Below are 19,068 nucleotides of genomic sequence, written 5' to 3' on the forward strand. Positions count from 1 at the left end.
ACAGGTTCTCACAGTTTGGGCATTGAATCTCAGAAAACATGAAGCTTTGGATTACAAGTAGGACGGGGGAGCTGTCAGTAAAACATGTTAACCTCATGTACCTGAACAGGGTAGGGCCATGTTCATGCTCAGCACAATGGTTTGGTACTTGCATTGTCGTTTCATTTTGTTGCAGCATTAAAGCCAAGAGTCCTCTCCACCCAAGGGCAATGCCAGTTTCCCAGAAGGCTCATTTTTCAGAGCCAAAGCTCCAAAGATGCCAGTGCAACCCATGCTGATACTTGGTCTCATGTTATTTCTCAATTTTATGCGTAATTTGCTCCTTTTGGTTTTATGCATTTTGACACAGCCAAGTGTGTGTGGGGATTTCCCCATAGTCCTTTAAATGCTATAAAACTTTAATATAGGGAGATAAAAACAATAATAAGCCATGCCTCCAAGCCCTCACATTTAGTTCTTTATTTGAGTTTGACAATAACCAGTTTTAGATACTGACTTAGATTGCCAAGTACTTGCTCTGTTTTGTGCCTTTCCTTACCATCTTTCCCTATGCAAGTGAAAATGACATTCGACCCCAAACCTGGACATGCAACTCCCATTGGTTCCCAAGAAATAAAAAACTAGCATCTTTACAATTCTTAAATTGCTGTCCTGGTGGCCTATATCTTGCGTGAGCCAATGCAATCGAATGTGGTTTAGGATGAAGCCAAGATGGATGCCCACCCCCCAATTGTAGGCATGCAACCCTGGAATGTCTCCTGGAAAAAAATGAAGTAAGCTCCTGGTAGTCTGTTGGGTTTGTCTGTTTTCAGCATAATTGCTTCTCTCGCTTCCTAATACCCTTCAACCCTCTGAGAGTCTTTAATGCACAAAGTTCAACAAAAACACCTTCAGAACAGATTAGTTCTAATTATGTTTAATATTTGTTTGCTGCTTTATTGAATAAACTACGCTTGCCTTTTTTCCAAAAAAAAAAAAAAAGGGAATTCACTTAACTGCATGCCAGTCTCCCAAATTTTAAGTGTACAAATGAAATGGAAAACATTTATTACACAAATTTAATTACAATTCTAGGAAATAAACATGCAAATCAGATAGAGTTCAATTTGCAGATGCTAATCCTCACCCTTGATCTTGCTCCTTTCCTCCCTGATTTTCAGGCTCTGCGCCTCCTTGGTTCCTGGGGAGCCAGGCAGCCAGAGGTTTGTCTTTCCACAGTCGGAGGATCACTGTTTTAAAGAAGTGTTATATTTAGCACATCTGGCGGGGTGCAGTAAACAAACATTACAGCCTCTGTAACACGTTCCTGCAGGTGCCTCCCCTCGGTTTTATTAGGTTTCTGCCTTCCAAGCCTCTGCGTTCATTACACCTGAAATGACCCATCTCGTCTACGGAGCGGTCCCCAGGCAGAAGTTACCAATTCATGTTTCCAACAACAAACTCCGATGGAGCCCAGCACAGGGGGAAATTGCCGTGAGCGAAAGAATGGGATTCTGGGGCTGCAGTTACGTTCTCCTGACCAAGGACAACCTCCTTTATTACTTTCTTTTTATTTCCTGGGGGTTTTCCCCGCGGCTCCCCACGCAGAATGAGTTGCCAATGCAAGCTGCAGCAGGACCTAGGCTGCTTTTTTTATACCTACAGATGCAGCCCAGGAGGGGAGCGGCGGAGCGGGCGGCGAAGGGAGCACACCGCTGGGTCCTGCACGGACATCTGTTTCTCATCTCGGTTTGCTGTGGCAAAGGAGAAGAAAGTCTTTTGCAAAGGGTGGGAAAAGCACAGATTTTTTTTTTTTTTCAAGTCGCACGCACACACAATAACAGCCACGAAACTAAACCAAATAAAGACAGACACGACGTCTCGGAAGGTTGCGGCGCGAATCCACGGCTCTGCTGGAGCCGAGCCCCCGGGGCCAGGGCGGGAGCCCGGGAGCGCGTGGGGTCCGGGCTGCGGGCTGGAGCAGGGCCCGCGTGTCCCCGGGCAGCGCGAGGGGAGGGGCGGGGAGGGGCGGCGGAGGGCGGGCGGGAAGCCGGGAAGGAGGCAGGGGCGGGCTGGGGTGGGGGTGAGGGGAAGGCGCCCCGTGTGCTTCCTGAGGAGCGGCGGCGGCGAAGGAGGAGGGAGCGCGGGCGCTTGTCATGTTCCCTCTCTCGCCCCGGGGGCATCCTGCACAGCCTCTCCTCGGAAATCCACGGGGAAATGGCAAACAGGATTGACGGGTTTCACGCGCTCCTAGCTAGACACAGCCGCTCATTACCATAACCGTCTGCAGCGACGGCGGCGCAGCGCCCCAGCCGCGGCGGGGACCTGCCGGGACCCTCGCCCGCCGCGCACCAGCGGCCACCGCCGACCGGGCCGCCGGGCCGGGACCCGCGCCTCTGTGCACCGGCGGCCGCGCTGGCGCCAAGCCCGGAGCGGACCAGCGGCCGCCGCCTCCCCGCTGACCCCGCGGTAAGAGCCGGGCTGAGCGCGGGCCGCGGGGGCGGAGGGCTGGGCGGCTCGGAGGGCGAGGGCAGGTGCCCAGGGGCTCCTGCCCGCGCGCCCCCGCCACCCTGGGGCTGCTCCGGGGCCACCGGGTGGCCTCGCGGCGGGCCGGAGCGGGACCCGGGCGCGGCGTGGGGGCCGGGGCACAGCTGCGCGCGGAGGCGGCGCGGGCTTTTCCCGGGGTTGGCGTGCGCCGCGGCGCCTCTCCCAGGGCGGGAACCGCCGCCGCCGCCTCCGGGGCTGCTTGCTCCGGCTGCCGCCCCCGAGCACGGAGCGGACCCCAGGGGCAGGTGCGGCCAGCAGCTCGCGGGGGGAGACCTGCGCTGGGTCTCTCCTCCTAGGGGACCGAGGTCCGCAGGAGGGAGGTCCCCAGATCTGGACGCCGCGGCGCACGGCAGGTGGGGAGGGAGGGGTTGTGGATGTCAGGAGCGCGCGTTTGCGAGAAAAAAGAATCGCCGCGGGAGCTGACACCTTCTGTCCCCCGCCACCTCCGCCCCCGCGCCCTCCTCCCAGGCAGCCGAGCCGCGCTGCGGGCGGCGGCGGCTCCTCTGTCCTCAGCTCACCTCCCCGGCGGGCTGGGGCTGCTGCCCGCCGGGTCCACGCCTCCGCCTCTCTCCCCCCTTCCTTCCCTCCCGCCTCCTGGGTCCCAGCAACTTTCCCGAATGCCCAGCTGCGGCCGCACCAGCTGGGCCGAGGCGGCCTCGGACCGCTGGGAGGTGCGCGCTCGGGGCGCTCGGCGGCCGCGGCTCCGGGTGGGATGGGCCGGCGAGGAGGGAGGCCGGGCCGGCATCTGCTGCGGGCTGGAGCGCGGGGCCCGGGCCAGCCTCGCCAGAGCCCTGCCAACCGCCGTGAGTCACTTCCTTGGAATCCTACCTTTGGTGTTTATTTCCCTTAGAAGGAAACTTGGTTTAAGAAAAAAAAAAAAAAAAAAGAAGAGGGAGACGAAAAGAAAGAATAATAATAGCTCTTATTCTGCAGGAGAGGCGCAGGGCTCTGGCACCGTGGAAAGACAACTTGCCTTTGTTCCTAGACACTTGGGGTGCTGGTGACTTTCACCCGCTGCCGGGCTCAGCTCGCGAGCTGGGGCAGGGGCTCGGGGCTGCGGCGCTCGCCTCCGGGGGCTGGGGCTGTGTCCGAGCACGAGCCTGGACGCCGTAGCCGCTGCCCGCCTGCAGGGGATGGACCTTCCAAACCCAGGACCCTGACCTTGGGCCTCTGCTGGGAAAAGTCGGGGGCCAAGCCAAGCCTCGGACACCCCGACACCTCTCAGTGCTCCCTGGGTTCCAGCATAGCCTTCCCAACTCCACCGCCCAACCTGAAGCCCTCGGCCTCGCGGGGCTGGGGCAGAGAAATGCGCTTCCCAGGGCAGACAGGTGTACCGCAGGGACTGGCAGGAAAGCGACATCTGTCTGTTTAGAAGGGTTCAAGGCTGTCACTCCACCCACCGGCCCCTTCCAACACCGCCACGAGCCAGACAAGCTGTTGAGATTTTGTTAGGGACAATGTGGAGGTCAGGGGGCTGGTTCCACCTGGCACACGTGTGAGACTGCTGTGCTGGCAGCCGCAGCCCAGCAGCTCCCCTGGGCTCCTGGGCTCCAGCCAGTGCTCTCTAACTGCTGTGATGCGCTTCAGAAATGCTGCCTGTTCTCCGAAGTCACAGGAGAGGAGAGAGGTGTGGGCACAAAGCGGCCAGAAGGGCCCCCCACCCCACCCCGTTAGAGTCCAGAGGCCACTAGCTCAGGGCTGCCCTGGCCAGTGTGCCAGCCGCTCCTGTTAGCACCACAGTGGCACCAAAGAACTGACAAGCCCAACTCTTCCGGAAGAACCAATGTGTATAGAAATGCCTGGTGACTTTGCTGTGAACGTTTGCTGGAAGAACTTGACATTTTAGCCCCCAGTCTCCTGGGGATGTTTGAGAGGTCGTTCATTCCACAACATCCACTCGGGTGACAGAACAGACTCCCAAGCACCTGCTGGTAATTCTAAGCACAGACAAAACACACTTTGAACATCCTCCATTTGGATCTGCCTGCCTCTGCCGGTAAAGAAACAAATGTTGCCACCATCTATACCCCTGGGGCTGTACTTAATTGTTATCAGCACATGGAAATTTTAAAAATTAACAGCACATAAATTTGTGGTCTTGAACTTCTGAATTCAGCAGCAGAATTATAATGTAAATCTCATACAGGGAGTAATGCCAGTTTGGATTCCTCCATGTGTTACAGATAAAAATTCCCATGAAACAATGGTGCTTAGTACTGCACAGTCCAGCTTTTCATGAGCGTTAAACTTCCCTTCTTAATTTGTTAACATCCTGGTGTAAATTCTAAATAGACCAGGAAGACTCAATTGCAAAATCTCCTCCCCATTCTCCAGTAATCCCAACTCATTCATGTTTTATTCAGATTTACATAAATCACTGGCAGAACGCAGCCTCCCCAGTTTAGGATGTTGCGTGTAACCGGTTTCCAATTCAAAAAAAGGAAACCTTACCAAAATTAGATATTGTAAACAAAAGAAACAGGATAAAAACTATTATGTCACATTTCAAGTTCAAATGCATAATGATAGAATTTCATATGCTGGGGAACAAGACTAACACATACCAACTCTGGAGTCCCGGGACAATCCAGAAAGCTACTCTTCAAAAGTCATTGAAATATAAACAAAGTGACCAACATCAAACAGACCAGGATGGAGGATGTCCTAGTAAACACGAGGAGCCTGCCTGAGAATGCTTTTCCTTCCTAAAGGGTGTGGGGTTATCAACCTGCTTTTGTTTATCTGTCAGAAAAGTTCTCCGCAGGCCAGGGCTTGGAAAAGTGAGTGCCAATTTCAAGCTGGATACTATGGTTGCTGCCAATAGGAGAGAGCTACCAACTGATGCAAACTGCTAGCAATAGCATTTTCTGATATGATCATCTCTTAGAATAGGATAAGACATCGGATTACCACATGAGTGTCTTCAAGGAATAAAATACCAGGAGGTTTGATGCCTTGCTTGGATATGAAGTTTAAGGAGTGGGAGAACAGCTAAGTTTGATAAATCAATGTTAGGTTAAATTTCTTGGCTGATGTCTCTGATTCTTTATAGAGAATTAATTGAACCTTTTTTTTTTCTCTTTTGTGACAAGGTTTTCTAGTAAGCCCCTGCTGATGGCTCTGGGAAGAGCTTTGTGAAAGAGGAGGAGGCGGGTTAGCTGCCCAGATCAGCCCCCCTCTAGCCACTGACCTGGATGCTGTTCCTGTATGTCAGAAAGCCTGGCTTCATTCTTCATGGGTTGGAGCCACATTTGAAACCTGAGAGAGAGAGAGGCCTGGGGGAAAGATCGAGTCATTGCTGCCAAGAGCTGCTGTGTTAGCCCCAGCCCATTGTCACTTTAATGAAGCTGTTTGCCCTTCCCCTGGCGATTGCCAGCGTTTCCCTGGGAGTGGACCCTTGTCAAAGCATGTAGGTAATGATAGTCTCCCGCGAGACGATCAGAGAGGCCTCCGCAAAGCGACATGAGCTGTGTCATTTGGAAAAGAAAGCGAGAACCAGACCCTTGGTGTGTAGCTGAAAGACAGTCAATCTTCAGAAAGCCAGGCCTGACATCTCTTTGGTGACAGTTCTTTAAACTGCAAAGTCAGAGAGAGGAGGTTTGGTCTCCTAAGTAACCGGCTGCTCTGCTGGCCCCTCAGTCATTTCGCTCTGATCGCAGACTTTCTTCTCCCTTGGGCTCAGTCCTCACCCCAGCTTGAGCCCAGCCTAGGACCAGGTGAAGACACGGAACCCCCAGGAAGTGTCCCCCCCCCCATACTCCTACCACCACCGGCCCAGGTATGGGAGACCCAGGAGTGGGGCAGGGCAGAGGTGCCCAGCAGCCTGCTGGACCAGAGGAAGGGCGTGAACTGGAGAGAGGAGCAGCGAGGTGTTGCCTCTTGGAAAGTTCCTGCCTTGTGTCTGGGCTTTTGCAGTGTGAAGAGTTGTTGGCTGCCTCTGGCCCTGGAGCCCTGGCTCCTGTTTAATATTCTGCCTGCTCCGTTGATGTTGTGCTTGGCTCCTGTGGGACTGCAACTCACGGCTTGAAACTGGAGCCAATTTTCTGTCTTCATCTCGCAGTGTTTTGACTGGAGGCAGATCCAGTTCAGGCCGATCAGGGCTGGTGGAAACAACTACCAAGTGTCTCTGTGTCTGCCGCGCTCTGGGAGAAGCTGGAGGGAGCCCCAGAATGTTGGAGAGGAGCTGGCCTTGGCAAGCAGAGGAGGGGGGGCAGGGGGCAGCGGGACACACTGAGCATCTGTTGGAATTACGGTAGAGGGTTCTGCCTCTCCACCCGTTTCTTTTGATTGATTAGCGGATTTCATCAAAGGAGACTCCCAGGGGATCGACTAGAAAATTGATTTTGCCTTATTAATAGAAAAGAAGCGCAAGGGTTTTGGCCCTGCCTCTTAGCGGTGCGTTTTCTGCGGGAAGGTCAGGAGGAAAATGTGTTTAGAAGGCAAAGCAGCTGTCTGGAAGAGGGCTGAGGGGAATCTGAGAACAATAAGAAGTGGGGTTTTAAAGAGCCGCCCATGAAACGTGGCTTGCCGAACACGAAGGCTGAGCTAAATAGCAGCAAGAGAGTTTGCCGAGGTCTTCTCTGGAAAAAATAATCAAACGTTGCAGGGTGAAGGGGCGGACCAAGAAGTAAAAGTTTCCCAAAGCAAAGGGACGAAGATGCCAAGCCCGTCCCCTGGCCCGCTCAGGAGGAGCGCTATTTTCTTTCCCCTTTTTTCTTTCCAGATCTGAGGCTGTCAGCGATGACTCTGGTTCTGTCCATGAATAGATTCTGCGAGCCCATTGTCTCGGAAGGAGCTGCTGAAATTGCCGGATACCAGACGCTATGGGAGGCTGACAGCTGCAGAGGCCTGAGCCCCCCGGGGCCAGCCCAGGCTCCTTCGCAGGGAGACCGGGGGGCCGGGCCCCCTCTGGCAGGTATTCCCCCTTGATCCTCCTGTGCTGCCCTCTGCGGCCAGACTGGTGGACGGGAGGTGGTGGCTGGGGCGCGCTTCTCAGCCCAGAGCTAATGCTCTCAGGGCTTCCAGGGCTGCCCATGCGCCTCTGGAAGTGAGCCCAGGGCGCCCAGGGCATGATGGAAGTGATAGTTGAATCACAGTCCGACCTGCGTCCACCTGTGCCCCTGCTTGCATCTAAGTCGTGCATCAGGATTTTTGAACCAAACCAAATATTGAAACTCTGGGCTTGGTTTTGGGTTTTCTACCCTGTGGTCTGTAGGGTTCTCTCAGGCTGCGCAAGCCCTGGTGGGCGTGACAATGAAACCTGTATCCTGTGAGATATCCAGCTATATGCCTCTTCTCTTCAGAAGTATGCCGTTGGTGCTGGTTCTTGCAGGGGAACAATTTTAAAGCCAAGAAAACAGAAACGTGTTCTTTCTGATCTTTTACTCTTATAGTCTAAGACAAGTTAGTTTGGACTTTTGTGTAGTGCTGGCTATTTAAAAAAAAGAATATAAAACAAGTACTCAATGGAGCATGTTTTGATTTAAAAAAAAAAGCATTCAAAGCTGGGGTCTTTAATAACATGTAGACCTACTTTTAGTCATAATTGACTTGTTACATTTTTGAGAGTGAAAAGGATCCTAGTTACAAGTTTAAATTTTGTATTTTGAAAGAAGGAATGTCATAACTTCAGTGTGTAGGTAATCATCTGTCCAGTAACCTAGAGCCAGTGATACTGGGAAGTCGTTTGGTTCTCAGTGGTTACGGTTAAACATGTATCCTTTGCACAGTGGTGTTATGTTATCATGGATGTAACTAAACAATTTGAGTGAATAGTCATGTTATCTTAGAGTTGTTAATACTCTTCCCCTTTATGAATGTTGATGTTTGCCTGTGCCTAGAACTAAGTAAACTTAGTAAATGTTGAAATATGTCATTTTCTTCTATAATTGCCCAGAAATCCTCACCTAGCCTGGGTCAGGATTCCATGTGATAGCAACTATCAAGATAAATGTTTATTTTTAATCACCACATGCACAGACAAATATGCAGCCAAGTTATCCTCTGGAAGGAAAGGAAAGGAAAGTATTTTGTTTGGAGAACCTCTGGCAAACCGCATGTCATTTGTCATATCTGATTTATTACCACAGGATCACATTACAGGGGAATTTCAAATCCTATAACAACATCCAAGATCACATACTTTAAGAGGAAGTATGTGGAAGAAGAGGATTTTCACCCACCACTCAGCAGCTGTAGCCATAAAGTATGTTTTCTTAATAGTCATTATTTTTATTAAGAGTTTAAGATACTTAAGTAACAGTTGCTTGATCCAGTTCCAGAAATTAAATTGTTTCACCCAAGCAATGAACATGAGCCACTTCTCAGTAGAGCCACATTAATCGTTGTCACTTTTTTGGGCCCTGTGTTATTTTTCATAAGTACTTGGAGAGAGAGCCAGAAAGAGATCTTTTTCCCCTAGAAATAACAAAATTATATAAGCCAACAAATGTCTTCTTTGCTTATGATTTAATATTTCCCACGTAGTGTTAAGGGTTACAGGGATTCTGCTCTCTCCGTGAGTGGGGGAGGCACTCCGTTCTTTCCTTGCCTGCTATCCGCGGTCCAAGCTCTGACTCTCGTGGTGCCCATGGGGGGCTGTCCTGACCTCTTGGGGGCAGACTCACCATCTCGTGTGCTTGCTAGGAGGACAATGTGCTTCATTGGACATTCACGACATACGTTAAGTTTGTTGAAATATAGAATTCATTCCCAGGAGAGACCAAAGCTAACTTGTATGTGTGAGGGGACTTTCAAAAAGTTCATGGAAAATTAACATTGTCTTTAAAATTTTTTTTTAAATTTCTTTGAAAGGCAGAGAGAAACAGAGACAAGGATAGGATCAGGGAAAGAGATGGAGATTTCCCATCTGCCAGTTCAGCCAGCAGGACAGTGCCAGGCCCAGGCCAGAAGAGAGACTCAATCCATGTTTCCCACGTGCGTGCCAAGGACCCAGCTGCTTGGGCCGTCACCTGCTGCCTCCCAGGGTGCACAGCTGCAGGAAGCTGGACAGAGAGTGGAGCCAGGACGGGAACACAGGCATGTGTTCACCATGGGCTGTCTTAACCCGTACACCAAATGCCTGTCCCTGGCATTATGTTTTAGTTCTCTGCATGCACAAACTTTCTGAAGCTCCCTGGCACAGTAGGAAGATAACAGGATGCGGGAAAGTGCTTGGCACTAGGAAACTGGGAAACTAAGCTTCTGAAATAGTCGATTCTTTTTTCTTGATGATGCCTTCCCTGAAAGAACTATCCGTGATTAAATCCAGGGGGTATAGCCCCAGACCATAATTACCTGAAATGCAGGTAATTTTCCTGCATTTCATTTTCAGTTCATTTTCCCCTCTGCCTCCTCCTTCATCTCCTCCGTAGCCCCCATCCTTTCAATGTTGGTGTGAGCCTGCGTCCACAGACACTGGGCTTTGCCCTGCACGTGGAGTCCCTCCACGGATCAGTCTGGACTCGGTTAGTTCACAGCTCCCCAGGTTATGCCATCCGCTTGCTTCTCCCGTGACCTCGGTGAACTGGTCCCGTGCGTTGCGTTCCTTCTCAGTTTCTGCGCAGGGCTGTGGCTGTGGCTGTCTCACGGCCCAGGAGCAAGTCCTCGCTTTTCCTCTCTGCATCTTTTCTCCTGCCTGGCCCCTACAGGAATCCTGCCCCCTACAGGAATCCTGCTTTGGTCCTGCTGAGCCTCAGGAATCACTGTTGTTCTCGTCTCTAACAAGAGTCGTAACCCAGAGGGCTAAACGAGGGACAGCGCTGAAAGCCGGTTCCTCGTAGGCTGGAGCAGGTGTGCAGTATGCCCCTTATGACCTGCATCTTGGCATTTAAAAAAAAAAACGCTTATTGGTGTACCATCTCTGACTGTATGTGTCTGTGTGTGCATGTGTGTCTGTTTACATGCATTGAAAAAAAAACCACGCATCATAGTATGGCTCGATGAATTTCACCGAACTTAGCCTTGCCAGGTAACCATCATGCAGCCAGCAACCAGAATCCTTCCTTGCACCCATTTCTAGTCACTGTACCCTGCTCCCCAAAGTAGCTGCTCTCCTGGCTTCTAATAGCTTACGTTCCTGGTGCGTTTCGGCATCTTTCCCATTGGCTTATGAAAGAGTGAGCACCTGGCGGGGCCCTGTGGAGGCCCCTGGTGCTTGAGCACACGGTGAGTCAGGAAGGGCCCAGGAGCCCCTGTGGGTGAGGAAAGAGGACTTCAGCAGCCCCGGGGACACCATCTCTAAACGAGCCACAGGGAACCTAGGCCATAGCCTTCCCAGACCCAGACACTGCTGAGAAAGAACTGCGATTCTGCTGATACCCGTACGGAGTCCATGTCCTAAGCCTTCTCTCCCTGTTTTTGATTTTTAGACCATCTCAATTTTTGAGGAACGAGCCCACATCCTTTATATGTCCTTAGAAAAGCTCAAGTTTATTGACGACCCAGAAGTGTACCTCCGAAGGTCTGTCCTTATAAATAATTTGATGAAAAGGATCCACGGAGAAATCATCATGCAGAATAACTGGTGCTTCCCTGCCTGCTCCTTCAGCGGCGCCTCCGCCCAAGAGTGGTTTATGACGCAAGACTGCCCTTACCGAAAACGACCCCGGATGGCCAAAGAGGAGTGTGAGAAGTTCCATGCCTGCTGCTTCTACCAAGAGTGTGGTGGTCACTACCTAAATTTACCCTTCTCTGTCAATGCTAATGTCGGAAGTGCCTCCAACACCGCCTCCTCTTCTTCCTCTTCCTCTTCCTCTCCCCCTCTACCATTACCGAGTTGTTCCCACCAGGTGGATTTTGATGTAGGCAGTGCACCTGTGTACAAGAGTGATGGCCAGATACCTGCCAATGAAATCTTTGTTACTAATGTCAGGTCACTAAATGATGAGAAAGCAAATAATGACACCAGCAGAGATGGTGGCCCCCTCAGCCATGAACCTGTGGGAAATGACCTTGCTTTTGAGTGCAAAGGCCAATTTTATGATTATTTTGAGACTGGATATAATGAGAAAAACAATGTCAGTGAGTCTTGGAAAAAGTCCTTAAGGAAAAAGGAGCCTTCACCGAGTAGCAAACTGTGCTGCAGCAAAGGAAGTAAAATATGAGCCATCTTTGCCCCAAAACTTTGACGCATGCCCAGCATGATCAATTAGCTCTCATAAATTTTATTTTGAATGGATTTTATAGTTTTGTACAACTGATAAAATTATGCCATGAACATGCCGTGTCATTTTAATGCCTGAAGAGCAGATTGCATAAAACATCTGTAAAGTAGGCATCAGCAAGCTACTTATCAATGTGGTGATTTTACCAAGAAAACAGTTGACTTAATGCAGAAGAGTGTATCTTAGTTTTCTTACAGAAGAGACAAATAGATTAGATGGGGGGTGGAGACAATGTGCCCCTGTGACATCCCCCAAGGAGCCTGTCACTAGCTAAGAACCTTCAACATGGTTGCCAATTAATTAGATGGTTATTTGGCAAGCAGATCAATGTAACCAGAAAAGGATGTCTGCTTCTTCTACGTGATACAGTTATTTTTTTCTAAAGAAAAGACTGAAGGCAGGGAGCTAGGTGAAATGGCTTCATGGTGCTGTTAAATATTGGTATTTAGCAGTCTTGTGATGTGCAAATGGGATGTGATGGCATGAAACACACCTGTCTCGGGGCGAAAGTCTACAGTCCGCGGAGGCCATGTTCCCTGCAGCTTCCTGACTTGCCTGTGATGGGTGTTGAGGCTTGGAGAGAGGCGGTATACAGGGCGATTCTTGGTGCCTTACTTTATCTTAATTTTTGCCAATGTGAAAATTAAGGATGAATCAGAGTTATAGCAGGGATTTAACAAACAGGAAAAAAAAAAAACAGGGTGGATCAGTATGGTTTGGGAACTGTTAACTTTGAACTATTGTGTTCAACTTTTGATTCGACATCTCTCTTCTTCCTTTATTTTTGATGCCTGATTGCGTTTGGATTTGGCATTTTTTGATAGGGACGGAGGGAACAATAGGGAGAGCTGTGAGAAACCAGCACTTGCTGCTTGAGCTCTTCTATGGCAATGGCCTGTTGCTGGGGTTTGGATTTTCTGGGTTTTGGGTTGTTTCTCTTTGGTTTGTTTCTTGTCCAATGAAGTTCATGAACCAGTGGCATGCATTATCTTTTCGTCTGTTTTGCATCATTTCACTTGTTTAGATTATCAAAGCATGTGGTTTTTTATATATGACTTTTGCTATTGATTACGAAGCACAATGTTAATCAATGATGTGGTGATCAATGAGGTTTATCTTAAAGAGTGTAAAGATTTTCGTTCTGGGAAAAGTTATTTTGGAGAAATGGGACTTCATCTGTGATAGTGACTATGTATTCGGTCAACATTCTCTGCAATAACATCTTTGATCTGTGCGTTGGCAAGAGTGTTCAGAGTGGCCCTCTGACTTGCCTGCCTTCCGCTCCAGCCAACTGCTCTTGCTACACTGTATTCCAATTTCCAAGCCTACTCATGGACTTGAGCCTCTTTAAACTCCATAGGAACTAAATGCCAAACAGAGGAAATAAGTGAGTCCTCCCAGTTTCTCCAAGATAAAGCTTTTTAAAAGTATTGCTATTAATATTAAATATAGGTCTCATTCATACAGTGTATGAGTTGGATCATTTGGGCAGTTGTCCACAAGGACCAATTTTTGAAACATGTTCTTGTGTTATAGCGAAATAGTCTAGTATTGTTTTGTCCTTTATTTTCAATATTTGATAAACATTTGATGTTGAAAATTTAGATGATAGATGCTTGTATATGAATGTGTTGTAATAAAGTGAGGTTTTCTTGATATATATTTATTAAAAGGATCAAAACTCATTAAGGTTTTTTTTTTATTTTAGGTGGCTATTGGCTATATTTCTCTTTTCCATTAGTCTCTCCCCTTCATAAAAGTTTAAAGCATCTAGAAACTGTAGTGGACAGCGGCCACACAGGAGTTTTAAAATAAAAGTATTTTAAGAGGCCAATCTAACACATGTTTTGGAATGGTCCTAGCTTATAGGTTTAGATTTCTGTTGATAAAGAAGCACAATGTTAATAAATGATGTGGTGATCAATAAGGTTATATCTTAAAGTTGTAAGCTTTTTCCTTTTTTGGAAAGTTTCTGAAAAAAATGCATAGCACAAAGCTGTGAATACTGAATCCTAGCTAGTTCCCTTATGAAATGTCAAATTTTTTAAGACTAAGAGCCAGCTGTAAACAGTTACAATAGCTACCAAGGATTGCTGATGGTATTCTGTACAATTCCGTATTAATGTTATTCTTGGAAGCTAATATTTTATTTGATAAAGGGAGAAAGCAAGTTGAAAGCTCATGAGCTTATGAATTTGTCACATGTAGCATTCTTATTAAGAGTATCATACCTCATGGAAATTTAAATATGGAAGATAAGACTTAGGCTTTTGCTTTTTCAAAGCTCCTACCGTCGCCAGTGTTTTTCCTGATGGCCAAAGCTGTACAGTGAGAAGCTGGTGATGGTGGATAGGTCTCAGCTGAGCTGGCGGTGCTGTTCAGTGGAAGCCACTAGAACTGCATCTTTGCAGAATGAGTGGTGCCTTCCAATCCAGGAACATAAACATGTGTTGTATCCAGGATATTTCCAACACCTAAAATAAACTATTTTTCTTTATGAAAAAAGAATCCGTGACACCAACCTATTACAAACATTGCCCTGTGGCTAGTCGGAGGGCTTCGGGGTCTCTTGGCTCCTACCGTGGCCTCTGACTGTCCAGCTTTGTCATTTCTATTCATGACATCTCCAGTTAGATTATTCTGGGGTGGCCAAGGCTTCCCTTCAGAGTAAGTGAAAGCTATTTGTTGGGTTCTTGAGCCTTGGAGAAGGTGTGATGGCCTCTACTCCCCCAGCCTGCTGACCTCGCCAGCAAGAAGCCCCTCGCATAGCTGTGCTTTGCTTTAAGGAAGGCTTGATGTGGCAGAATCCAAACTTTTAGGCAGATTAAAAGCAATCTTGGCTTATGAAGGTGGTCCTGCTCCCCAGGAGTGCTCTCCCTCTAGGCGTTGAAATCCTTAGCCTGTGTCTCCTGTTCTTCCTTTCTAAAAGTGGGTGCTTGTAGAAGGTGGTCTGCCAGACCCACTTTAGACAGGTAAAGGAATCATGCTGGGTTTCTGCTCCTAAAATCCTGTGGTTCAACACTTCACCTGGAAGGGGTTCTGAGGACTGAATTGCAGGAACAAGAGCCTGGGAGCAAAGTAAACAATTTGAAACCAGCAGAAGCTGCTGTTTAACAGGCAATCAACAATCAGGGTAAAACACCTTTGCATGCTTTGGCCTGACCTTTTAAGACAACACAAATTTAGAGAGCTTTACAAGCTACTTTGTTAAACAAATGCACAAGCAAGTGGATGAAAAGTATTTATTTTTAGAGCTCCTGGTTAACTCTGGCAAAGCATGGCTGCAGCCCCTCCAGTCATGAATTTGATCACTTCCTGTCTGTGTATCAGAAAGAGAGCAGCGAACAACATAGTAGAAACAATATGGGAGTTAGGAGACAACAACTTCACAGCAAACATCAAAGATACAGGATTCCTATGTGATACAGCTGGGCTGAAACTGAGCAGGAAATGTTTTGGGGAAAAATTAGTTGTTCAAATCCACTTTTATGACAGCCCCTTAATCTTTTGAAGTCCTTCCATTTGTAGTTGAGGTTGTCACCTCTCTGCCAGTTTTACTAGGTCCTGTCCAAGACAAGGATTCAGCAGGGCACTAACGATGATGGTTTAAACTAGATACAGGACTGTCCTATGAAGAGAATAAAATCCGTTTTTAAATAATAAGAGATGATGTATGGTTTCTAGTCATTCATTTTATGATTGCTGTGTTTTGGTTCTGCAGTTTAAAATAAATGCGTTGAGAATCTGTAAGTTACTACAAGATGCCTCTGTTGCTTCTTTGAGAGTTACAATGTATAAGCAAGGTATGAGCTCTAAGACTTCTCCATTTTGTATGACAGAGCTATATGACCCCGGGTGAAACAGTTGCAAGTTTAGAGATGGTTTCCAGCCCTGGGTACTTGCCATTTTTTAGTTGGGAGAATGCACTTAGCAAAAGCACTTGCAAAGATGTAAGTTCTGAACACTTGAAGCTCACATCCTGCCATAAAGTGCATCAGCAAGTGAGTTTAATAAAACATGCTGTTTAAAATAGTCTGCAATTTCCTGTTTCTGCGTTTCCCTTCAGTATCTGTGACAAGCTGAAGAAGGATGACTAAACGGAGGGAATTTACACAAGCTAGTCTGGTGATGTTTGCAAACCATCGCCATGAGCTTCATCTTCTTTGGTAAACAATTCTCTGGTGGGCTGTCTATGGTTGGTTTTTTTTTTCCCCCTGGGTGTTGATCCAATTTGTTAATTTTGAAAATGCAAACTACTTATCCATAGCCTGAAAACACCTGCTTTTGACCACAATGAAATGGATAGAAGGGATGGAGATGTATTAGTCATTTCTCATGAAATTTCCCGTATTTCTCAACCCATTTTAATAACTATTCCCTGATTTGAAATGATAAAATCTTAAAAAACACCACGTCTGGGGAAGAGAACACACACACCAGAACTTACAGAGATGTTAAGTTGTGATCTTGGTTCCTGCAAAGATCCCCCACGACAGTGGGCAAATATGAGAACTTGGGAAAGAAGAGGTACAAGGTACTTGATGGCCCTGACTGCCAGGACTAGACCGGGCTTTAGCAACCACTTCCTCCATCCAGATCATTCTATAGGAGGAGCTGAGTCCAGGCATCAGGCATGTTGTGGTCTGCTGCCTCCTCCCACCAGCTCTCACACGTGAGTCCCCAGCCCTGACTTTGCAGATGCCCTTGAAGCAATGCTAAGAAATTAAGGTCAGCTGTGGTGTGGCCCGGTCTCCTTGCTATCAGGAGAGGAGTAGATTGCTCTGAAATGCACCTGGCACAGCACTGGCGTATTTAAACCACCTTCAAAGCCCAAAACCCCGCTGTGGGAAGGAAAATGGAAAGCTGGGGAATGACAGACTAGGGGTGTTGGTGAGAGGTCAGGGAGCTGCCTTCTGAGTCAGTACAGCGGAGGGAGTCAGAATACGGTGCTCCACACACACTGCGCAATGAGTGCATTTCTTTCAGGAAAAGCCTAAAGACTAAGAAACAAGGCAAAAGTATTTTTCTCTTTCAAACCCGTTATGAAGACAGGAAAAAGCATTTCTGGAACTAAAGGATTTTCTCTGTTTTTTCAGGGAGAGATGGCTTGTTTGCTTTTCTGGAGTTGGGTGGGTTTCTCACCACTGTTCTCCAAGTCCTTACTTAACATGCTCTGCTTTGCAATAAACCCACCAAACTGTCTTTAGTGCTAAGAGGAGGCCTCAGCCCAAGGCACTGCTGCCCTGTTGGTTCTGGCACAGAGGCGGAGGGTCTCTCGTATATAGTTGAGGACTGAGAAAGTGGGGTTTGGAACCAGACAGTCGGCCTTGAAATCCTTGTTCTGCCATTGTTGTGCAAATCTGGCCTTGGCCAAAAACCTACTTTTCCCCGGTTTCCTTGTCTGTAAAGTGGGGAGGCACATGGAATTCACCTCATGAGGCTGAATTAAAAGCTCTAATACTGGGGGAGTGTCTTGGCTTTGCCGGGATATGCAATGAGAGTGAGCCTGTGTGACTTTTCCATTGCTATCCATTACTGCCCTGAAGGCCCCAACACTGCCAGACCCTCCTTTAGGTGCAGAGAGTGTTCACTTTCTTGAATTCTGTACCGTGACCTCGAACTTAGGGTCCTCGGGCTCTTAAGCTACTACAATAGTAGGCATTGGGAGGCTGGTGTTGTGGCCCCGGCTTCCCATATAAGAATGCTGGTTCTAGTCCTAGCTGCTCTGCTTTTGATCCAGTTTCCCACTAAAGTACCTGGGATGGCAGCAGAGGATGGCACAAGTGCTTGGGCCCCTGCCATCCATGTAGGAGACCGGGATGGGGTTCCTAGCTCTTGGCTTCAGCCTGGCTTAATCTTAGCTACTGCAGCCATTTGGGGGAGTGAATTAACAGGTGGAAAATCTTTCACCTTTCAAATAAATAAACTCCTTTTAAAAAGGTAGTCATTGGTGTCCCTAAGGTATGTTTAGTATTCCACAAAACCCATTGCATGCTGCACAGGCTAATCCATGTCAGATTTCCTTACCTTTGGCTTGACTAAAATTTATCATCAACTGAGAATGAACTCTGGGAAAATGAAGGCATTTTTTAAAAAAAATTATTTTGTTTATTAGAAAAGCAGAGTTTGTGGGGGATGGGAGGGGACCTTCCATTCACTGGTTTACTCACCAAAAGGTTGCAATGGTGGGGAGCTGGGCCAGTCAGAAGCCAGGAGCTTCTTTCAGGTTTCCCACATGAGAATAAGGGCCCAGGGACTTTGACCATCTTCCTCTGCTTTCCCGGGTATGTTAACAGGTAGCTGGATCAGAAGTGGAGCAGCTGGAACATGAACTGGTGCCCATATGGGATGCCAGCACTGCAGGCAGCAACTTTACCCTCTATGCCACAGCACCAGCCCCAAGGCATTTTTAATAAATGCAATTTGGTTCTATGAATCCTTCAGAACGCTGACTGTGTGGAGAGAATGACAGGTGTCCCTCACAAGTGAAGGGATGAAAACCCACTGACCTCTGACTCATCCCCAGGATTTGCCAAGGTTCATGTTGACTCAGTTACTGTATAGAATGGCTCTCTCCGACCTTGGTTTTATTTGGAAAACAGCACAGTAAAAAGTAAAAGAAACTTGGGGAAGGGAATAATTTAGATTCACCACTGTTCCTCATGTTGCTGTCCCTGATAATGGGGCCAAAGCATAATTTTCTGGACAATGTTGAGGACATGGCCTATCAAAAATAACTAGGATAGTTTCTACTTATAAAATCTAAGTTCAAAAAACAGATCAGGCAGGGAGTGGTTATTACTAGAGCAAACTCACATCACTTTCTGTGCTGCCATTAAACTTGAACCCAACAGAGGGTCTCAAAATAGGATGCTACCTGCAAAATTGTGTTTCCATCTCTTTCCGTGTTTCCAGGGTGTATTTTTCTACAAGGTGAGGTATGTCTGTAGTGATGCTGACCAGTAGATCCTAACATGAGAGCAAAACTGAACTATGTGGTTTGGGAATGAGAACTGGGCACAGAGTGTAGTGAAAGCAAAGGCATGGCTGTGCTGTGGGTCCCGGGACTTCCTTGCAACAGGCTCTCCTCCAGCACCGTGGGGCTCTGGGTTCTCATCACTGGCAACAGCAGTTAACATGTGAGCCAGCTGAGACACGCCGTGGGAAGCCAGGGCATGTAGGCTGGCCAGCTCCAAACCCTTGGCCTCTTAGTGTTGGGAAACCCAGCAGCTGGGTTTTTTATGCAGTGATTAGGATTCCAAAGAGTAAGGATGATCAATTAGGATTCTCAACCAGCCCAGCTTTGGCCTAGCTGGTTTTAGCCAAGATGACTGAATGCAAAAGGGACGTGGGGCATCTCTGGGAGCTGAGAATGCCA

At 48.1% G+C, this 19,068-nt stretch overlaps 1 protein-coding gene across 1 annotated transcript; it reads left to right on the forward strand.

Annotated features, from left to right (window-relative positions):
* Window positions 1-2,091: 2,091 nt before the first annotated feature.
* Window positions 2,092-15,450, forward strand: SERTAD4 (SERTA domain containing 4). The gene is made up of 4 exons (XM_051821304.3): window positions 2,092-2,448; window positions 7,250-7,441; window positions 8,616-8,731; window positions 10,896-15,450. Exons 2-4 carry the CDS (start codon window positions 7,267-7,269, stop codon window positions 11,628-11,630), a joined length of 1,026 nt encoding a protein of 341 aa, XP_051677264.1. The 5' UTR covers window positions 2,092-2,448; window positions 7,250-7,266; the 3' UTR covers window positions 11,631-15,450.
* The last annotated feature ends 3,618 nt before the right edge of the window (window positions 15,451-19,068 follow it).

Source organism: Oryctolagus cuniculus, chromosome 13 (assembly GCF_051225735.1).
Source record: "Oryctolagus cuniculus isolate XC-2025 breed Fujian yellow rabbit chromosome 13, ASM5122573v1, whole genome shotgun sequence".
Classification (NCBI taxonomy): domain Eukaryota; kingdom Metazoa; phylum Chordata; class Mammalia; order Lagomorpha; family Leporidae; genus Oryctolagus; species Oryctolagus cuniculus.

Excerpts from the sequence above, each read along its gene's own strand:
- SERTAD4 (XM_051821304.3), top strand. The coding sequence starts at position 7,267 with ATGACTCTGGTTCTGTCCATGAATAGATTCTGCGAGCCCATTGTCTCG. Across the intron at positions 7,442-8,615 it reads GGCCGGGCCCCCTCTGGCAG|GATCACATTACAGGGGAATT; the intron begins GTATTCCCCCTT and ends TTATTACCACAG. Across the intron at positions 8,732-10,895 it reads TCAGCAGCTGTAGCCATAAA|ACCATCTCAATTTTTGAGGA; the intron begins GTATGTTTTCTT and ends TTTGATTTTTAG.